Source organism: Octodon degus, unplaced genomic scaffold, assembly GCF_000260255.1.
Source record: "Octodon degus isolate 3935 unplaced genomic scaffold, OctDeg1.0 scaffold00006, whole genome shotgun sequence".
In the NCBI taxonomy this organism is placed as follows: Eukaryota; Metazoa; Chordata; class Mammalia; order Rodentia; family Octodontidae; genus Octodon; species Octodon degus.
Genome location: NW_004524582.1, coordinates 537144 through 561199, shown reverse-complemented (window position 1 = coordinate 561199; position 24056 = coordinate 537144). Strand labels below are relative to the sequence as shown.

At 39.0% G+C, this 24056-nt stretch overlaps 1 protein-coding gene across 3 annotated transcripts in view; it reads right to left on the bottom strand.

Moving 5' to 3' along the window:
• The window catches only part of Arap2 (ArfGAP with RhoGAP domain, ankyrin repeat and PH domain 2), a 195872-nt gene extending 171822 nt beyond the window's left edge, over positions 1 to 24050 (bottom strand). For all 3 annotated transcript variants that reach the window (XM_004624513.2, XM_023699120.1, XM_023699116.1), the window contains exons 1-2: positions 23978 to 24050; positions 7632 to 8659 (exon numbers count right to left, since the gene is read on the bottom strand). In XM_004624513.2, the coding sequence (XP_004624570.1) occupies positions 7632 to 8500 (869 nt within the window). In that variant the 5' untranslated portion in view covers positions 8501 to 8659; positions 23978 to 24050. The remainder of the gene's footprint in view (positions 1 to 7631; positions 8660 to 23977) is intronic.
• Positions 24051 to 24056: the final 6 nt, after the last annotated feature.

Below are 24056 nucleotides of genomic sequence, written 5' to 3'. Positions count from 1 at the left end.
TTTGTAACTACTAACACAAGTACTATGTTAATATTTTGTAACACAGTAGTGTGAGCCTTTGAAGGAGTTATCAACTTTAATACATTTTTGGTAACTTGCAATTTATAATAAATATTGTTGCTATTGAGCATTTACAATATACGAAACAAAGGTCTCAGAATTCTACATATACAGACAGTATCTACATATCCCATCCCTCCTCCAGTGCTCTTTCGTTGATCAGTTCCACCCCAGTGAATACCATGTCCCTTACACTACAGTGTAGTATTTACATAGAACCTACACATGTTCTTCCACATACTGTAAGTAATATCTAGATTAATATATTATCTAATAACATGTAAATGTATGTAAATATCAGGTGTACGGTTATTTAGGGATTAATGATAAGAAAAAGTTTCTGATACATACTCAGTACAAACTTTTTTATAGAACATTTTTGATTTGCAATTTTTTTATGGATGTGGAACCTGAAGATACAGGGCTGCCCATAGCCCTTTTGTATTTTTGATCATAGTGCCAAAAATGTAACTCTTAATTAACTAGCAACTAATCTGGGATTCAAACCCATACAGTGTAGCTCTATAACTGATGTTTCTAAATTATAGTGCTTACTACTTACAAACAAAATCTTACTGGTATAATTTATCAATAAAAATTTATTCTAAATTATTTAAATATACCCATTAATGGTATTTTAAGGATTTTATTTTACTACTACTCATGTAAAATGACTACTATCATTCCACTATTCAACATCCACCTCCAAGTTATTTTGAAATCTATAAATAGGTTCATTTGAACTACAATAGATAACATATTAGCTCAAGATTAAAAAAAACAATTTCTGAAGCCTCTTAGTAATTTATATCCGCTTCTCTGAATAAACTATGCCCAATGAATTATGTGAAAGACTATATATGCCTACTATATACCTTCCACCTCATCTCATCTCGACTCCTCAGACAGCCCTCTGAGAAGAGTTGGGGACATTAATCTTAACACAAAGGGGCCATTCTCCCAAATCAGATCCTACAGCTAACACCAGCCAAAGCCAGTGTTCAAAGGACCATTCCCTCAGGTTCCATTTTCCCCATCACTTATCTGGAGATTCTTCTAAACTTAAAACATAAGCAAAGTTGATCTGCAAAAATTATAAACTCATTCATAGTTACCACCCTTTTTTTTTTTCTAAATGTATTTTGTACAGGGTCTCACTACACAGCTCAGACTCATAGCGATCCTCCTGTTTTCAGCCTGCCCAGGTCTGGCATACACCACCATGCCCGGCCTCAGTGGCCGGTTCAGCAGACCCGCGGGTGGGGCCAGTGCAGCCTGGGTACTGGGGATTGAACCCCGGTCCCTGCACTTGCTTAAGCAGGCACTTAATTCACTGAGTTATCTCATTGGTCCTTTCTTAATATTATGCCTTTGTGTACGGCTAAGTCACCTAACAGTACTGAACCTAATTTTCACTCATTAAAGGGATCAAGGGGCACCTAGGAACATTCAAATTAATAAGATAATGGTTGTGAAGAGTTTAAAGCAGCACCCTAGACAACATATTCATTAGCTTGCAGACAAGAACTTTTAGGGCCAATCATTGGTAGTTATGGGGAAAGAGGCTGCTGCCCTATAACTGAATGCTACTACTTACTTCACTTGTTTTTGTGTTTCTTTTTTTTTTTTTTTTTTTTAGATAAGGCCCTTCAGAGAAAAACACAAGCAATCAGCCCAAATTAGTAAGACTCCCTGACTCACCCAGATGCACTAGACTGCACTTTGTTCATCATAATCTCACTTAGTACTAAATGAGCTGCCCAAGAAGCATTCCTGCCCACCATTTTTGACCATACGACATATAAAGCAGATGACCTTGACATGAATGTGCTCAGGACAATACGGACTCCTACTCACACGAGAAGAACAATCTTTACAATATTAATATGCATGTGTTTCCCCGCTATAGGCTTCTTGATCTTCTTGATTGAGAGAAACACTGCCCACGAGTCCTCCCCAGTGTTGACCTTCTTGCACAAGTAATAAATGTTCCTCACTCTTTGATCTCCTCAGTGTACCTAATGGCATTCACTCACCAAGGGGTAAATTTATTGTTTCCTTGCCTGAATGGACAGCAACAATCAGCCAATTATCACATTTATTAGAGAAAAGAATAGTTGGTAAACCTGATGTGTGCATTGTTTCTAATGGTCCTCAAAAGAAATACTCTTCATTTGTAATGATGAAGAGATTTCAGTAACATAGTACGGGGCCGAGGAGATAGCTCAGTAGAACAAGCGCCTGCCTGGTAAGCACAGGGTCCTGAGTGCAATCCCTGGTACCACAAAAAATAAAAATAATGAAGAAATAATAATATAGCATGGGTACAGGGATACAGCTCGGTGGCACAGCACCTGCCTGGCAAGCACAGTGTTCTAAATTCAATTCCTAGCACAAAAAAAAAAAAAAAAAAAAAAAAAAAGCAGAGAAATAAACTCGTTTTATTTTAATAAAATTGTATGTAGCAATTATTAAACAGAAAAATGCAACATGGAGAAATCTCAAAAACTGTACTAACTGAAACATGAAGTTGAAAGAACAAACACCACTTTCAGAAATTAAAACATCTACAACAATGCTATTTCATCTGGAGTAGAAGTGCAAAAGTACCCAGAGGCAGAATAAACACTGATTTCAGGATGCTGGCTACTTCCAGGGGTGCAGGCAAGAATCAAGAAGCTGAGCTAAATTTATTTTCTGAACCAACTGAACTCTGGCTCCCCTATTACAAGATATTAATAGTTTAATCTACATAATATTATATGATAACTGCCAGTATTTTACGTTCCTTTCTATATATCTGATATTTTCCAAATCATATCATCTAAATACTATGCTGCAGCTATCAAATCATTTCTTAAAGATGACTCATTCTACACTCTCTGGCCAGGAAGCCAGTTAGCAAGTGTAACAGCATAAAGTGAGAAAGTACAACTTCCTCCCTGTCTACACCTTCATATCACACCCCTTCAGTCTCCCAGCAGTACCTCAGATCAACTCAAGGTTCCACAAGCTAATACCAGAAGAAATTTTCCAACCACCACAGAAAGTTTGTACTTCACTAGTGATAGGCTCAGAAACTGTCCAAATGCAAATGGGCTGGGAAAGTAAAGTATTTACAGCTTTTTTTTTTTTTAATGTTTTTTATTGTTGAAAAGTCTCACTATGCAGCTCCAACTTATAGTGATCTTCCTGTTTTCAGTTTCTGCAGAGTTGGGATTACAGGCATGTGCCACCACACCCAGACTCTGTGGCCAGCTCAGCTGGCAGGGCATGTAGTGCACAGGATCAAACTGCATCCCTGTGCTTGCCTAAGCTTGCCTAAGCAGGCACGTTAGTCCACTGAGCTATCTCGCCAGCCCCTGTACAGTTCTTGATTTGCAAATTTTCAAGAGAAAGAAATTACAAAATAAAGTTTTCTCTTATTTATAAAATCTAAAAATGAAACTCAAATAATAAAAAGTCAATAATTCTGGGTCATTTTTATTTGGTAAATATTTTGTTATTACTTCACTTTAACTTGTTTTTCAAACCCTAAACCAATTTTTTTCCTAAAAAATAGAGAGCATCTTCAAATACTGAGATAGGCTGAAATCCTATAAAGGTCCTTTGCCTGTGGAATGTAATATGGTTGTAAAAGACCTTTGAAAAATACTTAAATCATAATCCTTCAATACCCAATTTCTCTGCAAGAAAATGATCAACAGAATTGTGTGCCTTCAAAATCCATATGCTGAAGCCTTAATCTCAGTGTGACTATATTTGGAAACATTGTCTTCATTAAGGTTAAAAGAGTTCCTATTCTAACAATTTTAGTGGTTTTATGTTCCTGGGGCCCTACTGTAATAGTGGTGGCCTTCTACAGACACACAGCAGAGACACACATATGCTTTATGAACCCAAGCTGCAGCAAAAAGGCATAATGAGCAGGTATCAGAATGTAGGCATAAGGCCGGCCAGACAGCTCTGAGGATTAAAGCACCTGGACAGCAATTGACACTGGGCGTGATGACACACGCCTGTAACCCCAGCACTTGGGAGGCTGAAAAACATGAAGGATCACTAGGAGTCTTATATGCATAATGAGACTCTATAGACCCTGAGCTAAATACATATAATGAATGAATGTAGGCATCAGAAAGTTAGGACAGCCTCCATCAGAATGCAACCATTCTGGCACCCTTCAGACTGCAGCTGTCAAAAAAAAATTTTTTTTTTCTATTATTTTAGCACCCAGCTATATAGTATTTGTCATAGTAAACAGATATGCAAAGCCACTATCTTCAATATCCAAATTAAAATGGTTTATGTAAAGAACCCAAATGATAAAGGGAGACATAATGACTCAGTGACTATTTTTTTTTCAAAGTGAATATTCAGCACACCTTCAGATGTTCTAAAACTGCCAAGAAAGGCAGTGTCATGAAGACAAATGTACTTAATCTATTACTAAGCCAATATCATTACCAAAAAGAATCAATTTTAACTCAATCAATAATATATCATATATATAGAGAGAGAGACAGAGAGAGAGAGAGAAAGATCACTTGTCACAGAATATTCTAACAGAAGTAAGCCTCGTTCTGAGCTGGCCCTTAAGAGTCAGAAGTTAAAGTACCCTGAGGTTCACTGTCCCCATGCCCTAATCAAGTGCAGCCCTCCACAGAAAGAGCAGCAAAAATTCATGTGCACCCAAGCAAGAACATACAGCAGATTCAAGATCAGCGGTGGTAAACCTATAGCACACATTACTGTTTTTCTTATAAGACAAAAGATATAATGTATGAGTTGTTTTTTTCTAATCTAAAACCTCAGTATTCAGGTTTGACTGCAGTGTTGGCACTTCGTAATAAATAAATGGGTTTGGGGCTGCAGTCTGGCACCTGATCTCTAAAAGGTTTGCCATCACTAACCTCGAATGTCAATTATGTCAGATAAATCATAAGAAGGGAGACTGGCAGGGTACAAGGCATACAAATCATGGGGAAGATAGAAGAAAGGATCTATGACTAGGGAGAGGCCCCACAACAGGAAAACACTTCTAGTGTTATAATCATTTAAACAGTTTCATAAGTTGTTTAATAAATATGTAAAAATCACTGTCTGCAAAGAAATATTTGATTAAAGAATAAGTCAGATTTTTTAATCCATATTATCTATTTAAAAAGTTACAACTATAAAATCATGCAATTTTTATTGCAATACAAAGTAGGATCACAAGGAAAAATAGTGATACCTGAAAATATTTTATTTTACTTGCTTACTTTATGACCTGAGGATCAAAAGAGTAGTCTCTACAGTCTACCATAATCAAAGAAAAAAGGATTAAATCGAGCCTGAAAGTCACATGAAAAACAGTGCTATGATTATCTACTCCGAATTTACTAACAATTTTAATGTTATTCCAATTCTAATTTTACCAAAAACTGAAACATAATAATTTTTCTTATGATACAAATTTCATATTCACAACCGAACGACTTAAAAATATACTATTCTCTCATATTAACTACTCTGAATTAAAGGCATGCTGCCTAAGTGTTGAGAAACAGCAGATGTAAATACGTTACTCTGACCTTGGTCTTGTTCTTCAAAAGCAGGAAATGAAAATCCTGCACAAATGCAGTAACAATCTGGCTACAAGAACAAAGTAGAAGTGGGAGAGAGCTTAAGAAATCTGTACAGCCTTGTGAAAGTAACTCATGGCAGGGGGTACTGGACAAAACCAAGGGCTTCTGCACTGAGCCACATCCCCAGCCTTAAACAGGGTCTCCCTAAGATGTTCAATTGCCCAGGCTGAGCTCAAACTTGTGATCCTCCGGCCTCAGCCTCGCAGAGTAACTTATCTGTTAACTCCTGCCTCCTCCAACACACATAATTTACTTTTCTTCTTTTTACAATTTGCTACTCTTGGTCCAATTCATTATGTGTTAGACTTTCATTTCTTTAGGTCATCTCCTTATGGGGGTCAAGTAAAGCTTGCGCTTGTGTGTGATAATAAGTGTGCACACCTTCTTCCTTTTAATCTACCTTAAATTAACAGCACACACTGCCTCATAGTATATATACCCTTCTCATGTATGCAAAGGCAGTAATCTGGGCTGGCCTTGAACTCACCGTGTAGCTCACATTGGCCTTAAACTCACATTCTTCCTGCCTCAGCCTTCTCAGTGAAGCATAAGACTTTAAAGCCAAAAGGGCTTACAAAACTAATAACCTATAATCCTATGACATAATCCAATTCTTTGATATGCAGTCAACTTTTTACAGCAGTTAAAGAGTGCAGATTCTAGAGTCAAAAGTAGTAGAATGAAATACCAGTCAGCCCAACACTATGTCATAGGTAGAAGAGTGTAAACATTATCTACTCTATAGGGCTTGTGGAGGAGTTAAATAGCCCACCAAATACTATAAAACAAGCTAGTGCCAAAGATTTAATAAATGGCACTATTATTTCTGATTCCTAGTAAATAACAGACTTTGCGATTAACAATAGAGATATCAACATAAAGAGAAATTTTTGAGGGTCTCTGTCTTCCAAGAGTTTGTGTTCTAATAAGAGACACTTAAAACTTTAACAGGGCCCTGTTAATGGTCATGTTTTCTCTTGTGAATAGTAAAATGCTACCTATTCCTTGAAAACCCAACTTGCACTTCAGTCACCAAAGGTACCTAAGGGTAACACGATCAGTAGCCAGAGATGCAGGTTTAGAAGGATGTGGAGGAAATGTCAGCTAGCACCCTGTAAAGGAAATGCATAAAGTACTGTGGTAACCCTTCAACTTGAACAGCCGCATACCTCCTAACAGACAAATGTTAGCTTAATGGAAAAACTATACCCCACTCCAGCCCTGAAAAAAAAACCACAGCTATTTTGGGTTTAACTTTGAGAAATGAATGAAGGTGCTCTCTTTCTACGTAAATCATCATCTCTCACACCATTCAGTTAGGTCAGCACTCCAGGGACCTACCCTTAGCTGGCAGGCCTCTCCCGGGGGTTCTAGAGGTCTGCTTTCCATTGTGTGCTACTACCTCTTTCTATCGCTCTTCTACACTAGACTCCAGGAACCTGTGCTCCTCTTTACATCCTTCCCTCTCAGCACAGTGACTTGCACCACTTCACTAGTGTACTCTGCAGCAGGAAGCACTGCCAAGCACTGTGCCCGACTGCAGAGACACAAGGAAAGAAAGCATGTTTCCTACTGCAGCAGAACGACGACCCAGTCAGGAGGCAGAGTCAGCAACTTAAGTATGCCAACTGCAGTCAAGAAACAACAGAACCAGGTGTGGAGGGCAGGCAAGAAAGGATAGCCACACGTAATCAATGAAAGAGATATTCCTGCAGTGAAAGGGAAGAAAGCTCAGAAGTCCCAGGCACTTACAAGGTGGCCACACTCTGGGAAAGTAAGGCACAAATTAAAAATGACATTAGGAAGAAAATCTAAACAAAAAAGAAAAAGTTGGTTGAATGGGTAAATACATGTATGTCAAATTTTGAAAGAAATACTGGAAAAAAAAATAGTTCAGTGGGTCCAAGTTGAGTACTTACATCATATGTTAAGATTTCTTACCTCCCTGAAATTCCTTTTGTTGTCCCTGGAATGTCTGGAACAGGCCGATGTCTCAGGAGAAAAGATCGAGATGGCCTTGAAACCAGCTTGCTACGACTTCTCATAGGTGACAGGACTGGTGATGACGGAATATATAAATCATTTACAACCATCTCTCCTTGAAACTGAAACAATGGCGATGGTAGTGATCTCTCTGACAGGCCATTAGCTTCACTTCTAGACTGTGCTTCTGAAGCTGAACAATCCAGGGAAAAAAGACGTTCTGGGTCTGCAGAAGGAAGTATGCTGGAGTTTTCTGATACCAAATCAACTGTTTCTGTTGGTTGGTCTTTAATTGTACAATCTATAGTCTCATTTTCAACCAAAGACTCTGTCTTCCCGGATAATGAATCATGAGAATCCAAACTCACATGTAGTTCTTCTGAAATGGGAAGGTCATGTTCACAAAGAGGTAACTTATCTGCTTGAAAAGATTGGCTCTTTTCCACATGAAAGTCATTCTGAACTAGATCTGTTTCCAACTGTGCTGAACTAGGCATCTGAACACTTCCAGAAAGTTCTACAGAGGTGTCCCTATCAGAAGATGGTGCATGGTGATCCTTTGAAATGTTTTCATTCCTTGTCTTATGAACATTTGCATATATCGGGATTTCTTGCATGCTTGACAAAATGGTCTGTAATTTTTTTAGTATCCTCCTACGGTGTCCTGTAGGCAATATTCCAATTTCATGTAGCACACTATCATTTATCCTGCCACAGTCCTTCACAGTATAAAAACCAAACTTCTGAAAATGTAAGAGGTACTGCTCCAAATTAATGCTCAATAAGAAATCTTTGATATCAATATTTACTTCACTGACTGATGACATAATGGTGGCTTCATTACTAAGCTAAGTTAGAAAAAGCAGCACAAAGAGACTCATACACAAGAAGATAAGACTCCGCTAATGGTTTTTCCTCCACCACTCAAAATGTTATCTTCCCAAAATGTTATTTTTTTCCACAAAGAGTACTTCACATGCTTAAACCTAGAAAAAAATAAAAATTACATTAAAATTAGAAAAAATATATATATATATGGAAGTATGTGTGCCAAGGCACTGAACCCAGAATCTTGAAATGCTAAGCATGCCCTTTCTCATTAAGCTATGCCTCCAGCACTGGACAGTTTAATTACTAAAAGCTTATTTTATACAAACTTTCCCTGAAATAAAAAACACACAACAGTAATCAGGACAACAATTTTCACTCACTGAGTGTGGAACAGCCTGTTGCTTTGCACACCCCTGGAAGTCAATTTCTAGAGATGAACTAAAGGTGCACAACAGAAACACTAGGGCAGTATCAAAGTATAACTTTCAAAATGTTAAAAAACACTTTCTCACAGATACAGAATGAACATGTATCACTTTATTCATTTCATTAACTGATGGTGGAACCAGTGAAATAGTAAGGCCAACTCCCGGAGCACCTGTGTCTGTCACAATGACTTTGTTTTAAAAAGCATTGGAGTAAGTGAGCTCCGTAAGATTCTTCAACTGGTTAATGTTCTTTAGGACAACAAAAGGATACCTCTGGGGATATCTTTTCTACAGGACCAAAATGTACAAACTAACAGATAACTTCCCTGTTATGGTGTGAGCTTTCATCAAACAGTACTCAGATCAGGCACTGGAAATGGAATTAAAATTAAATATATGTAGGTCTGGCCTGTAAACAATAGCCTCAAAAAACAATGCCATTTTTGAGACTCTTAAAGAACAGGCTAATATGTTTCCTTTCTTTTTTTTTTGCAGAACCTGAGATTGAACTCAGGCCTTTGTGCTTGCCAGGCAAGCCCTTATTCTACTGTGCTGTCTCCCCTGCCCCCTGAATGTATTTCCTACTCAGTAATTTTCATTTCAACAATGTAAGTAGTCATATATTTAAACAATATTAATAAGAGTAGTTGAAGAGTTAATTCTTAAATCCATTAGATAACAAGAAGCTAGTAAGAAAGTAAAAGGTAAAAGTTCAAAGGTCCCATTTTCATCCAATTGTACACAGCAGTTTCACTATCAGGCATGGGATTTCTGACTTGCCGTGAACAGAAATGAAAGTCTAGCCAGGAAGTACAAGCTTACACAGGCAGGGCTTTATGGGAGAAGAAACAGAAAGCCAGAAAGAACTTCATCTTGAGAAGAGGAAAAGCTGCAGAGAAACAAGGCCGCGAGGAAAATAAATAAATAAATAATCACGCTGGTCAGTTAACCCAGAAAGGGGCAAACTTTTTATTCCTATAGGAGCAGGTTAAGGTCTGGGACTTTTTCCTCTGTTCTCAGCAGTTGCAAAATGTGTCTCCTTTCTTGTACAAACATCCTGGTCTTGAGGAATGAGTAGCCAAGTTACCCCGGGAACTGCTCCACACGCCCCTTCTACTGACAGGCACCCCGGCTATGCATAAGCATTCCGGCCTTGTGACAAGGCCGGGACACGGGGGATCAAGAAAATCCACACACGCTTCTGCTTGGCACAGTGAGGTACGGATGGGGAAGAAGGGAAGAATACACATCACTTTCAATGGGCCCTGAGTTGAGGCCCAAGTGGTCTATCTACATTTTGTCCCCCACGAGTCCCCCTCCTTGTCCCAGACTCAGGAAAATTCCTCAGCATAACCAGATTTTAAAACAAGAGTCCATTTATCTCAGGAATGGTTATATGGGTGTGTTCAGTTTAGGAAAATGCATATACGTAAATTTCTATATGTCATCCTTCAGTAAAAAGACTAAGTTGAATAAATCAGGAACACAAACTTAAATATCAATGGTTCCTCTGACATGAGAAACCCCACATATGAATAATTTAAAGAGCAAAATAAAAGACAGATAACAGCGAACAGGGACATGGACCTTTTGCAAAGAAAAGGGCACGAGGAGATAAAGGAAAGGGAAAGGGAGGGGAGAGAAAAAGAAAGTAAAACCACTCAGCTGTGTCATGCGCAAGTGCCAACGCCTGTGCTGAACAGAATCATGTACTACAAAGAAGGGCTAACGAGAATAATAAAAATTTTAGAGAAAAAGTACAAAATATGCACAAAACAAGTAATGAAATAAGGCAAACAAGGTAAATTTATCTGAGAAAGTTCTGACGAACTGTTTCCGGAAAACACTGAGAAAACGCTCCACAAGGCACTACAGACTGCAAGTGTTTCATGCATGCCCTTTTTCGAAGCTATTGCCTTAATCATTTAAAAATATCAGAAAACACTGAGAAACTGGTGTAGTTTCAGAAGGAAAACACATATCTTCTCCAGGTCTTACTCAAGGAACAGTGAAAATACAAAGAAAAAGAAGGGCTGAAAATGCCTGTCAGTAAGGCATTTCTGTAGCCCACCAAAATACCAAAAAGGTAAAAAAGATAAAATAAGATGTTAACCTCAACATCAAACTCAAACCACCTTATTTTGTCTCATCTTTTTTTTTGGGGGGGTGGGCACATTATAAAATGGATGTCACTATTATAAATAGTAAAATGACTGGATATGTAACTTATCCCCCTTAAAAATGATGAACAGGATCAACTGATCAGTAATTTAAAAGGAGTTCTGTAGAACTTTCCTGGGCCACAGAGACAGCTCAGTGGTCTACGCGCCTGCCTGGATAAGCACAAGGACCCAGGTTCAATTCTCAGGCTTGATCCCCAGTCCCACATGCCATGCCGGCTCTGCCCCAGGCAAGGTGGCTCAGGCCTGTTATCCCAGCTCTGGGGAGGCTGAGATAGAAGGATCACTACGAGTCATAGGGCTGTGTAGCGAGACACTATACCAAATACACAAAACTTAAAAAAAGAAAAAAAAAAAGAAGTACTTTCCTGTAGAGTAGAATAAACTGTAATTTATAAGAATTAAGTTATAACTGCTTATAAGTTTCCACAAAAACTTCATTGGACCATAAAAATTTTCCACAAAATATACCCATAAAGAGACCTCCCAGGGGCCATAACCCACTGAGTCCTAAGACCTGAGGAAGTTCCCAAGCCCACCCATGTCACATCAAGGACATTCAAGGCACCAGACAAGCCACTGCTTTTATTGCTTGCCATGGAGGAGACCATGCCCAACTTCCTCCTACTTGCATGCTGAACTCCTAATGTGATACAACTGGATCTAGACTCAGGGTTGCAGGAAGTAATTAAGGTTAAATGAGGTTGTAAGGCTGGAACCCTGACACACAGGATGAGCTCCCTCTAAGAGAGAGCTTCCTCTTTCCCTCCCTACCATACTGCAGTGAAAACTACAAGAAGGCAGCCTGGATGGAAGAGGGCCCTCACCAAGAACCCACTCAGCTAGCCCGTGAGAAATACAACCGTGAGAAATACATTTCTGTTGTTTAACCTACACAGTCTGAAGCTGTTATGATGGCTGTCTTGTTGCCCTTCCTCTTTACTAGAACAGAACTCGTGCAATTTGGAGGAGAGGTCTACTTTGGATCACATTTCAGTCCAAGGTGAGCCAGCTCCCAAGAAGAAACAGCATGGAAGAGGGGAATTGGAGAAGTGAGCCAGGAGGCAGACTGGGAAGGCAAGAACCAGAGAGGGAAATACACAATGGGAGGTCATCCTCCAGTGACTCACCTCTTTCAACCTACCCCAACCTCCTAACTGCACATTTAGTTATAATGTCATCTTGCTCGAATCCTCCTCCAAAGGACATGCCTATGAGCACAACTGTCTTGGGGGAAATCTAGATATACAGACATAAATCAAAACAGTAAGTGGCCTGACTAATACATTACCTCATCCTCACTAGCTTTGCTGTGGTTCACACCCTCACCGTATCTCTTCCCAAGACACCTGCTACAGTCTCAGTCAACTACTAAGCACCCAAACTTGGCACGTCAGTGCACATCCTCCAAAGGATAAAGTCTATGCTCTTTACAGACCCATGTGACAGTCTGGTCCCTTCTATGAACAATAAGTAAGTATGTGTGAGATCCCAAGGACCATACATACTTCCTGCAAGATAGGAGTTTCTAGGATTTTCTTGAAAAAAGGGGAAAAGGGGCTCCTAGTGCTAACTTATATTTGTGTATTTGTTTTAATACAAAGTCCTTTCCTTTCTTTGGAGTTCATACATATACCTGTACTTGCTCTGTGATTGAATCAGAAATAACTATACTAAGAATTTTACACAAAACCATCTCTCTACAACCATTTAATAATCTAAATGTGGCCAATGTCCTGTTGTTTTACATAGCAGCAAGTCTCCTCTTGCACAGGCCTTAGAAGGTTCTCAGCATTTTTATGCCAAATCTGTCCTCCAGTCATCTGATTTAACTGTCTGGCCTCCAATATCTACTTTTTTCCTTAGAACCCGTGAGCAGGGCACCATGGTGCCTACCTGTAATTCCAGCTACTTGGGAGGCTGAGGCTGAGAATGAAGAATCACAAGTTCAAGGGCAACCTTTGCAACTTAGCCAAAACCTGTCTCAAAAGAGAGAGAGAGAGAGAGAGAGAGAGAGAGAGAGAGAGAGAGGACACGCAAGCAAGCGAGCGGTAGATATTATCCTAGCAGGCATGAAGCCTTGAGTTCAATTTCAGTACAGCAAAAAGAAAAAGAGAAGGCGAAGGGGGTGGAACACATGGGGAGAAACAGAAATCTATGATGCCAAACTCCTTAATATAAACTTGCATCCTTCCAACCTCTGACCTCCAAGTGTCTCACCGGCACATACACCGTGTTCTAAGTAAGTGGCCCCCAGACGATGATGTGTGGATGTACAAAGTAACTTGTGGGCAAGAGCCCAAGAATATGTCACTGGAATACCCTCCAAAGATGATCATGGTAGGCAACAAAATGCAGAACTTCTCATTCCAAGTTCTTTACACTCCAGAGTATTCTTTATTCCCACCTATCTAAGCCTAATCTCACCCTTTTTCTCACTTGAATGGAGAGGCTTTCCTACCACACTTCTCGTTAAGTATGGATCTGAACTAGGATTAAATCCCATCTCTTCCACTCCCTAGCAATGTGAACATAGGCATATGTACAAGCTGATATCCCCTATTTCATTTTCTTTCTTTCTTTCTTTCTTTCTTTCTTTCTTTCTTTTAAATGCATTTGGTACAGGGTCTTACTACGTAGCTCGGACTCGTACTGATACTCCTGTTTCAGCCTCCCCAGCGCTGGGATTACAGACATGCTGCACCATGCATGGCTCCAGTGGCCAGCTCAGTGCACCTGGGTCTAGTCCCTATGCTTGCCTTAGCAGGCGCTTAGTCCACTGAGCTATCTCACCAGCCCTCCCTATTTCACTTTCTTTTATTATTTTTTTAAAATTTTTTGTTTGCTACAGGGTCTCACTTTGCAGCTCAGACTCATACTGATCCTCCTGTTTTCAGGCTTCCCAGAGCTGGGATTACACACATGCACCACCAGGCCCAGACTGTCCTACTTCATCTTCTACAAAAGGGAATCCATTGGGTAGTTCAGCACTGGTACAGAGTAAATGAGAGAATCCATCATGTTAAAACAGCCCTTAGGGGCCAGGGAGATGGCTCAGTGGAATAAGCACTTCCCTGGCAAGCGCAAGGGCCTGAGTTCAATCCCTAGTTCCGAAAAAGGAAAAAAAAAAAAAAAAAAAAAGCAGCCCTTAGCACACACTTATCCTGAGTAAACATTTGCTTGCACCATGATATTTATTTCTACCACAGCTTAAATGTTTTCCCTTTGTTAAAGTGTAACACACACACACACTGTGAGATGCTGTTGTGAGATGAGCTGGTACAGACAAAGCATATAAGATACTTTGAAGTATATATAAGAAGACCAACTCAGTGTTTGCCATTATTACTTTATAATTATTCTATAATATACTCTGCCAAGAACACGTGCCTATATAAGTTCCTAACAATTGCCAAATTATTTATTAACATAGCGCAGTGGATGTTTAGAGAACGCGTAAGAACACTACCAACAAGACTGCACACGTGCCCATCCTAACCTGACGTATTTCCATGAGGAAGTAGTCTTAGAAGCAACCAGGTATACATGTGTTTTGTCATGACACTTAAAAAGCACTGTATTAGCTATTGCACTGCTGATTTCTGCTGTCTATAGAAAGGAACAGTGACTGCTTAAGGATTTTTTCTCTCTTTTTATTTTCTTATACCTTTTTTCCAATTTGTCATGCACTTATCTGGTAATCTAAAAACTCATTTGAAGACAACCCTATGTAACACAAAGAATATTGATGAATTAATATTATTTTGTTTAGTGAAAATTTGTATCATTTCTAATTTTTTTATTATCGTTACTTTGTACTCTCTTTAAAAAGTATATTATCTTACTGAGTTCTACCTTGAAACTACGTCCTGAATCCTATCTACATCTCAGCACCTCCCCTGCTCACATACTAATCCAAGCCACCATCTTTTCTTGCCTGGACCAGGACAACAGCCTCCAAGAATGAGACCCCTCATTCTGTCATGGCTCCCCCCCACCCCCCGCACACACACGTTCTTAATAAAGGATCCGGAGTGATTTGTTTCACAACACATACACATCATATCATTCTCTTGCTTTCCCCGCACTGACAGCCACCATGCTGAACTCAGCCCTGCTTCTATACAATCCTATCTCCTGCCCTTCCATCTTGAGATCTTCATCCCATCATGTGGCTCACAGTAGGTCGATCATCAACGGTGACCTTTTCAAAAGGTCTTTGCTAGTCCTGCTGTGCACACCAGCACGCACTACGATGCACTATGCCTTACTCTTGCTTGTCTTCGTGGCACTTATTATGCTGAACCTCCGTTAACTGCTCTGGGGGTCAGTGATCTTGTCTACTGTCTAGGGCTATGGCCTTGAGTTTAAACACCATCAGGTATAGGTTCTCAACAAATGTGAGAGCACTTCTTCCCAGCTCTGAGATATTTTAAAATAAGAAGTGTAAAGTACACATAGATTTAAATTTCAGTCTATTTAAATCAGCCAGCTTGTAAGGAGCAGAAACAGAATCCAAACAGACTTCTCTAATCCATCTAATCACCACCAAAAAAGAAAAGATCCTCAAACCTAAAATCAAGTATGGCAGGTGGTCAGTCAGAATCAGTCCAAACCATAGGTGAGCCACTGAAGAATTCACGCTCTGGGACAGCCTTCTCCCTCCTGACGCCTCAAGTGAAGAAGACCACTCTACAGTAAGCTCCTCCACCTCTCACTGCCCTCCCCCAAGACCAGGTACAGAATCTGTGTATACTTTCAGTTGAGCTCGGGAAGAAAACAACTGAAAACTATGCTTTCAATTAAATCACATTATTAAATCACAAGGTCATTCAATTTTCAATGCTGAAAACTTCTGGAATTGCTTTTCCTTGATTCTAATAATGTTATAAGAAGAAAAAAATAACAATACTCTAATTGAAGTCAGCTATACATTAAATCCATCAAAAAAAAACACAACATATAAAAGAGGAAGTATAACCTTATCACAGTTTGAAATTTGCAAATGTAAAGAATAGGCCTATCATTAGATGACAGGACTAAAAAGAACCTTTAAAAAGAAATACAAAAAATGTGACAGCTAAATGAATAATCAAACCTTTCAATGTCTTACAAGTCTTACAGATTCTAAGTAACAATGAAGTTAATTGTATTCCAGACCAGTAATTCTCAATACAAACTATCTCTCAGGGTTAGATCCAGAATATGTGAGAAAGTACTCTTGCTGGTCTCAATGACTGAGTGATATCAGTAGATAAGAAAAGTACTGAAGACACCCTACAATGGTACCAAAAATCTGAGGTACAATTCTTATTCCTCCAAATTGCTACAGCTAATTAGGCCTTCATATAGTGCCTGTTTTAGAAGGGGATGTATCGCCTTCAGTTTGTTAACTTACTATGGAAAAGCAGCTAATTCCTTGGAAAATAAAAGGACTTCACAAGTATAATGGGCTCAACTAAATATTTCAGGTTATAGGTCTTACAGAAGTCCATTTGTGCTTTAGTACAGAGTATACCATAAGAAACAGGCATTATTTGTACATCAAGCAAATTCAACATTTAATATTTTAATGTTTAATTAACTCCCAAGTGTTCATAAAGACAACGTGTTCAATCTTGCTTCTCCATAACCAAGCAGAAGAGATAGTGCATTAGAGAAAGTGAGCTTTTCATTTTATTCCAATCCCATAATATAATGCAGACTGCAAAGGCTGAAGGTCAAATGCCCAGATTATTACAGCCTGAGTGACTAGGCCCCGAAAAGTATAAAATTGGTCATCTGGCATTCAAACTATTATTCACTCGACTTTCTTATCATGTGCTGAAATTAAGTACCTTAGGGAAGCCAACTCCTCTCAGTCTATAGACCACCAATCCTTCCCCACCCAACAAAACACGTTCATAGTTGTTCATTTTCCTCACTTACATTGCTAGGGTTAGATCCAGAATAGCAATAACCTTGCTAATAATAACCAAGAGCTGTAAAGATTTGTAGACCGTCTGTGTAGGATCTCATTTAATCCTCATGAATACTTTGAAAGGAAACCCTATACTCAAAGCCACACTTTCAGAGTTGGACACCACAACATACGCTAGTAACTGAGAAACCTCTAATAGTTGTAGAATTGGTCTAATGGTAGATATCTGTCAAAGACTCCATAGCTTCCCTCATGTTTGGGTGCTATGCATAAGCATTTATATTCACTAAGAAAATGCTATTCAGACATACCATGCCTTGCAAGCTCAAGTTTTACAAACCTTCTGGCTCAATTGTGGGACTGTATTTCCAAGTAAATGGTCAAATACAGGAGCCCATATTCATCTACATGCAGGTGCCTGAGATTTATGAGCTAATAAGTTAATCAAAACATCTTTGAAATAATTGCAAAAAGTAATGACAATATAGACATTAGTTGATTAAAGTCTACTTTGTATCTATCATTTCAGGAAGGCAACTAATCCAAGACTGTATGATATAGTACAATATGAAGTTAAAATCTAATAAACACCTAAGACCAAAAGTACTCATAAGCCACATATGCACCAACGGTGTCAGTAAAAAACAATGGGAATAGGAAAGAAAGTATTGATAAAAAAAAATCCTGACCATATCTCCAAGATTTAGATTTATATGAGATTTGCACAGTGATCAAACCAATGTGCCTGGGCACATAAGTGTGTAGCAAAAAGCAGCATATAACAGGATGGAAGGCTGAAATACTAAGGGCATCAACAAAAAGATAAGGAAACCCGCCTAAGACAACTGAATCTTGAGGATATGATGCTTAGTGAACATGTCAATCATGTAAAGCACAAATACTTTTTGATTCCTTTCTATCAATTATCTTAGCCAAACTCATAGAAATTATAAATTCTATGACTATAATTGTAATTGAGTCCAGGATTTCAGTTTTGCAAAATGAAAAAATTCTGGAACTGTTTCAAAACAATATAAATACACTTAACAATTTAAAACTGTGTATTACAAAATGGCTAGTATTTATGTTTTATTATGTCATAATAAATTTTGTTTTTTTACAACAAAAAGGAGACAAGACATGGAATGAGGTCCCTGTACTACATAAACTTTAACCAGAGCCAACTGAAGGATTACAAGAATAGCTCCTGCACTCCGAGGTTCCCCTGCCTACTCCACCGTCTTTAATCCCTCATGAATGCCACCCACACAACAGTACAGGCGTCACAATGCATGACTTCCAAACCTGCTTCCCCACTTCCTGAGTATCCTGATTAAATTATGTAACCTTCCCTGAAGTATAGATTCCTCATTTGTGAAATAAGGATAATAGGCCTCATATTTATAGCATTTCTGATACATGTCGAGTAAGTGAAGCATCTTTAACAGTACATGACATGAAGTGCAATTTTACCCAAAAAAATGCTGGTTATTATTAACTTATTAGTGTCCTTGATCATATTCATATTATATTAACTTACTTGGCTTGAGTGGTATTCTTCAGAGAACACAGAAACATCCCTTTAAATAAGTACTGTAAATTATTCTTCCAATAAACCCACAGAGCACTTAACACAGCAGTAAACACAGTTTTATTAATTTCAATACAGATGTGGTTAGCATTTCGAGACTGATGGTTTCACCCAAAGACAACAGATCTAGAACTCAGGCCACGGTGATTCCTGGAATTCCCAGCTCTAGGGAAATTCTCTTCCTGCGCCTCATGCCTGGCATCAGGAAACAGGGCTGACAATAACACCTCACTGAGTTGGTTTCCAGATGAAATGAGTGAATACGCATAAGCACCTTAGAACAGGGTCTGGCAAACAAACAGTTAATAGCTGCGGGATGGAGAATAACTGAGGTTTGATCTTAATATAGGCAGGCTCTAGGCCAAATCATTTCCGACTTGGATCAAGGAAAAAGATTATTCCAAGCTGTATTTTTATTATCAAACATTCTAAGGTAAAATCTGAAAAAACTCAATTCTCAAAGTCTAGAATTTAACATCTATGTATTTACATACCCTTGAAGGCCAGGAGTCTTAACTCCTTCATTTAGCATGGGAATTTAATTAACAGCACAGCTAACAACTAGGTTTAGGTATTTTAGATAATATCTTAACAGTTAAATGCTTAATACTATCCTTAGTAAGTTCTTTCATTTTTTTAAGCTGCCCATCTAGATTTTTAGTTAATTGGTTGTGGTTTGCAGCTTGTTATAAACTCTAATGGCAAGATCTTTAAAGTACAGTAACTCTTCTTGGGCAACCAAAGAAAGACTTCATCTTCCACAGTTTCTATAAGAACGGAAGTGTACATCATATGTTACATTTATAGTATGTTACATTCTGATTTTAAAAATCTATGTACAGCTGTATACTACCTCTGAATTTATCAGTCACATTTTTAAACCACCAACCAGAAGTTTCAAAATAGTCAACCATGAATGTTCTTCTTTGTACTTATAAATACCACCCTGCCCTCTTTTCTAGCTGAACTTGAGGATTTCCTATTGGTTTGCTTACTGTCGAGACTCTTACGAAAAGAAAGTATCTCAACAAATGTCTCTTAACTCATTGGTCTATTTACTTACATTTGCTCATTTAATAAATATTTAACCAACATTACATTCTCCGAGATAATAGTGGGAAATATTTGCAGTTCAAGATAACAATAATTATATGATTTGAAAACAGCACTAACAGAAACATAGAAAGTGAAGATACAATGTCCCCTTCCTTCCATGAGCTTACAATGAAGTGGCAGAAGAGACAGGACAATGAGCAAAGGACAATCACGTACACTTGGACAATCACATCCTTTACATCTCTCAATGCCAATGAAGAAGGAATAATAAAACATTTTGGAAACATCTGTTCCATCCAAAAAAAATATATGCAGACATACACAGACATACACACACACACACACACACACACACACACACACACAGGGGCCAGTTAAGATAGCTCAGCACTAAGCGCCTGCTTAGGCAAGTGCAGGGACTGAGGTTTGATCCCCGGCACCACATACTGAGCTGGCCCCGTCCCCCCAGCACAATAAGCCAGCCACTGACATCAGGTGTGGTGGCGCATGCCTGTAATCCCAGTGCTGGGGAAGCTGATAACCGGAGGATCACAACAAGTCAGTGTACCAAATACATTTTGTTAAAAAAGAATAATAATTACAAACTTTACTTTTCCTAGGGTTTACTTTTAATCACCTAGTCAAGTGGCACTGTGCTTCAGAAACTTTCAAATATCTGGCATCAACTCCGAGACTCCAGCAAAACACTGCAGCAATTTAGAGCTGCACAAATGGAAGGGATCATTGCAGGACCTAAAAATATGGGGTTTAAGACTTTCAGGAAGAAATGTCACCAGTGGGCAGGCCAGTATTCTTCTTTGTTTTTCATTAGTATAAGTATGTAATACATAATGATTACATTATTTGTGGAGAGTTGGTACACTTTATGTATGTAACACATTTTCTTTTTAAAACATTCTATTTTTGTTTATTAATACCTACATGTAGTGCACAATGCTGAAAGTGGGCATATGGACACAACACATCCCAGTTCATCTTTTCATGCCCTATTTCGTCCCTCCATTCTTCTTCCACCTCTTGACCCCTTCTGCCTGTCAGCTACTTTCTATGATAGTACCTGTCTTTAATTTTGCTTATTATTTTTACTCTGGATTTTTCATTTAACAGAAAACATGATCCTGAACTTGTGCGCCTCACTGATTTCACTTGACATTATGGCCTCAGAGTACATCCATTTCACATCCTGCAAAGAACTCGAGATGTTCTTTCTTTAGAGCAAAGTAAGATTCCATTGTCTTTTATTCCACCACATTGTCTTTTATTTATTCATCTGATGATGGACATATGACCCAGTTCCCCAAGATTTAGCTATTATGAACTGTGCTCTAGCATAGCAAAGCAAACATGAGAAAAAAAAGCAAAGTGGGAGGCGTCACAATCCTGGACCTGAAGTTACACTACAAAGCTACTGTGATAAAAACAGCATGGTACTAGCACAAAAACAGACAAGGATCAATGAAACAGAAAACACAGCAACAACCCCAAGTACATTCAACTATTTGATCTTTAACAAAAGGGCCAAAAACACACAGTGGAGGAAAAACAGCCTCTTTAGTAAATTATTTTGGGAAAATGACTAGCCACACACTGAAGATGGAACCCAGACCCATATTCTCACCATGCACTATAATCAAAATGAATCAAAAAATTAATGTTACGCTAGCAGTATTTAATGTCCTGAAACACATCTTAATTCTTTTTGCAAAGATTTACCTCTTTTTCCTATTACCTATCTTTTATTTGCTCTTTATATTCTTGGTTTCTCATGTAAGAGAAATCATAAATATTTAAGCTCATGTATCTGACTTATTTCACTAACATAATTAAGTTCAAGGTGCATCGTTCTCCTACCAATGACTCCAGTGCATCCTCCTTTTTATTTAAAAGTGGAATGAATGCCATAAAGGAGGCAGACAAGAAGAATAAACACTGGGCAACAGCACGGCGGCACAGTCACTGGGATGGATCCACAATGCTTTGACAAGAGATGAAAGGTGACACCAGAATTGCAGGCTGCAGCTAATGCTGAAGGACTCTGAAGAGCAGAGTAAGGAGTCTGTATTTCTTGAAGGTAAAGAGAAGTATCTCGATGGTCCCTCACCATCACCAACCCTGGAAGTCCGAGGCACCTCATGATGAATTCTCCTCCTCTCTTCCACAGACAAACCCTTCTTTCCCATCCTCTCTGTACTATAACACGAGCATCCTGTTTGCATTCCATTTTGGTGAAAGCCTTCTCACTATTCTCTGTGTATTCCCTCACCTATCCACCCCTATATGCACGTACAGCTTAAGACAAGAAAACATTGTGCTTCCCGCAAGTACCTTCATCACCAAAGCTGCCCAACAAAATGACTACTACACCCCAGATCTCGGCTCTTTTGTTCCCTCAAACGTAAATAGCTGATTCTGAGTCAAAAGTGTAACAAAGCCACACAAGTTTCTAACTAGATAGAATCATAAGACAATAAATATTATTAAGCCAAATGGTATTATGTTTAACTTGGCCAATACCTTAAAAAAGATAAACTATGAAGCAGAAAAGATCAAGATGACATCTCCTAAGCTATTTTCTTACATCTGTCATATTTGATCAAAACTAAGAAATATTTCCAATATTATCTTTAAAATCTCTAACACTTTACAAAGAATTCCAAAAATGTCCAGAGTTTACTAAGTGCAAAATTTGAACCCAATAAACCAGTAAGAAGGGAACACATGTTCAAAAAAACTACTCAGCAGTGACTGCCATTTATACTTAGCATTTTATGGTCACTTCCACCAAACTTTGAGTTGGAAAGAAGTGTGTACGAAAGTAACAAAATAAGTAAAATGAAATAGAGTTTAAAAATGCTAATCTAACAGTTTCTATGAAAACTGCAATTCATTATAACGAGTTCTATATTTAACCGCAGTAACTAAGAGTTGTTGAATTTGAAAAGCATTCACTAAGTATCTATGAAACTCATTGGAGGAATTTATGCTATTAGAAAAATGAATTGTTTTTAAACGTACCATCGGCCTCCCTCTGCAGAGGCAACCCATATAATATCTCACAGGCTTACAGGACAAGAAAAAAACACAAACACATGCACACCCACATAAATAAGTTTTAATGAGACATTTCATTTACCCTCTGGGCACATTTTAATTTAATAAATCTTTGGGTACTAAGAAATCACATATCGACTCGTTCTAGAACCCTCTGGGTGGTAGGACCCACCTTAGAGGTATGGGTTAAATATCTGTTTGGAAGGAAGCCAGGGAGATATTTCCAGTTTGGGCGCTAGCCTACTTCCATGACCCAATTTTTTTCTTTTTTAAGACCTGTTAAACAGTGGACTGTTCCCTGCATATCTCCCTTTAAGGTGTATGAAAGCCATGAATAAGACTTTAGGGTGTTTTGTTTTGTTTCCTTAAAAAAAAAAGTTAGCATTCTTTTTTAAACACCCATAACTTCACCTTCCAATTACTTATGGGAACGGTTCCATAAACTCTGGCTAGTGCTGAGTGCTTAAGTGCGGGAAGATCAATACCAAGCTTGTAAGTACAATACTATTATTGGTAATAACAGTGACATCCGATTAAATGTACTTTTAAAAATAGCTTATTTTCAAAACACTTGTTTCTAAACCCAAAGGATATATTCCACTGAACAATCTCCTTCAAGGACAAGCTTGCAGAAAAAAGGAGAAGGAGGAGGAGGAGGAGAAGGGGGAGGAGGAGGAGGAGGAGGAGGAGGAGGAGGAAGAGGAGGAGGAGGAAAAAGAAAAAAAAAGTTGCTGTCACCATACAAACTGGCAACAGCCTAAAATGTCATTATTCCACACAAACTATCTTATCGTTCTCTTGTACTTTCCGTGTAATTGTCAAAGGTTATATAGCTCACAATATAATTTCGAGAAGTCTTCCCAGAACCAAAATAATTCCAGACTGCCAGAAGGAGGTGGGAAAAGTGGTTAAGAAAACAAGTCAGAATGAAAGAAAATAAAACTTACTTTAATAAGCAGCATGACACCCATTCTGCCAAGAGACCTGTCTCCAAAAGTGAAGGAGACGGATCAGCCCGGTAAACTCACTCCACAGGTCCCGGCCCGGCCGGCGCTGGGTTCAAGGAGGTGGAGGCCCAGGGTGGTAATTAAAGTTAATTAGCAGGCCGGTCCTCGGAAAGCGTGCTCGAGGCGGGTGCGGGGAGCGGAGGCAGGGCGCGCCGGAGCTGGCCGAGCGGGCGTCACGGCCGGCCCCGGAGCAGAAGCGGGCGCGGGAGCCCCACTTACCGCGGCTGGGTTCCCTTTCCGACGCCCACGCGCGGGAGCGAGGTCCGAGCGGCCGCAGCCGCAGCCCGGCGCTCCGGAA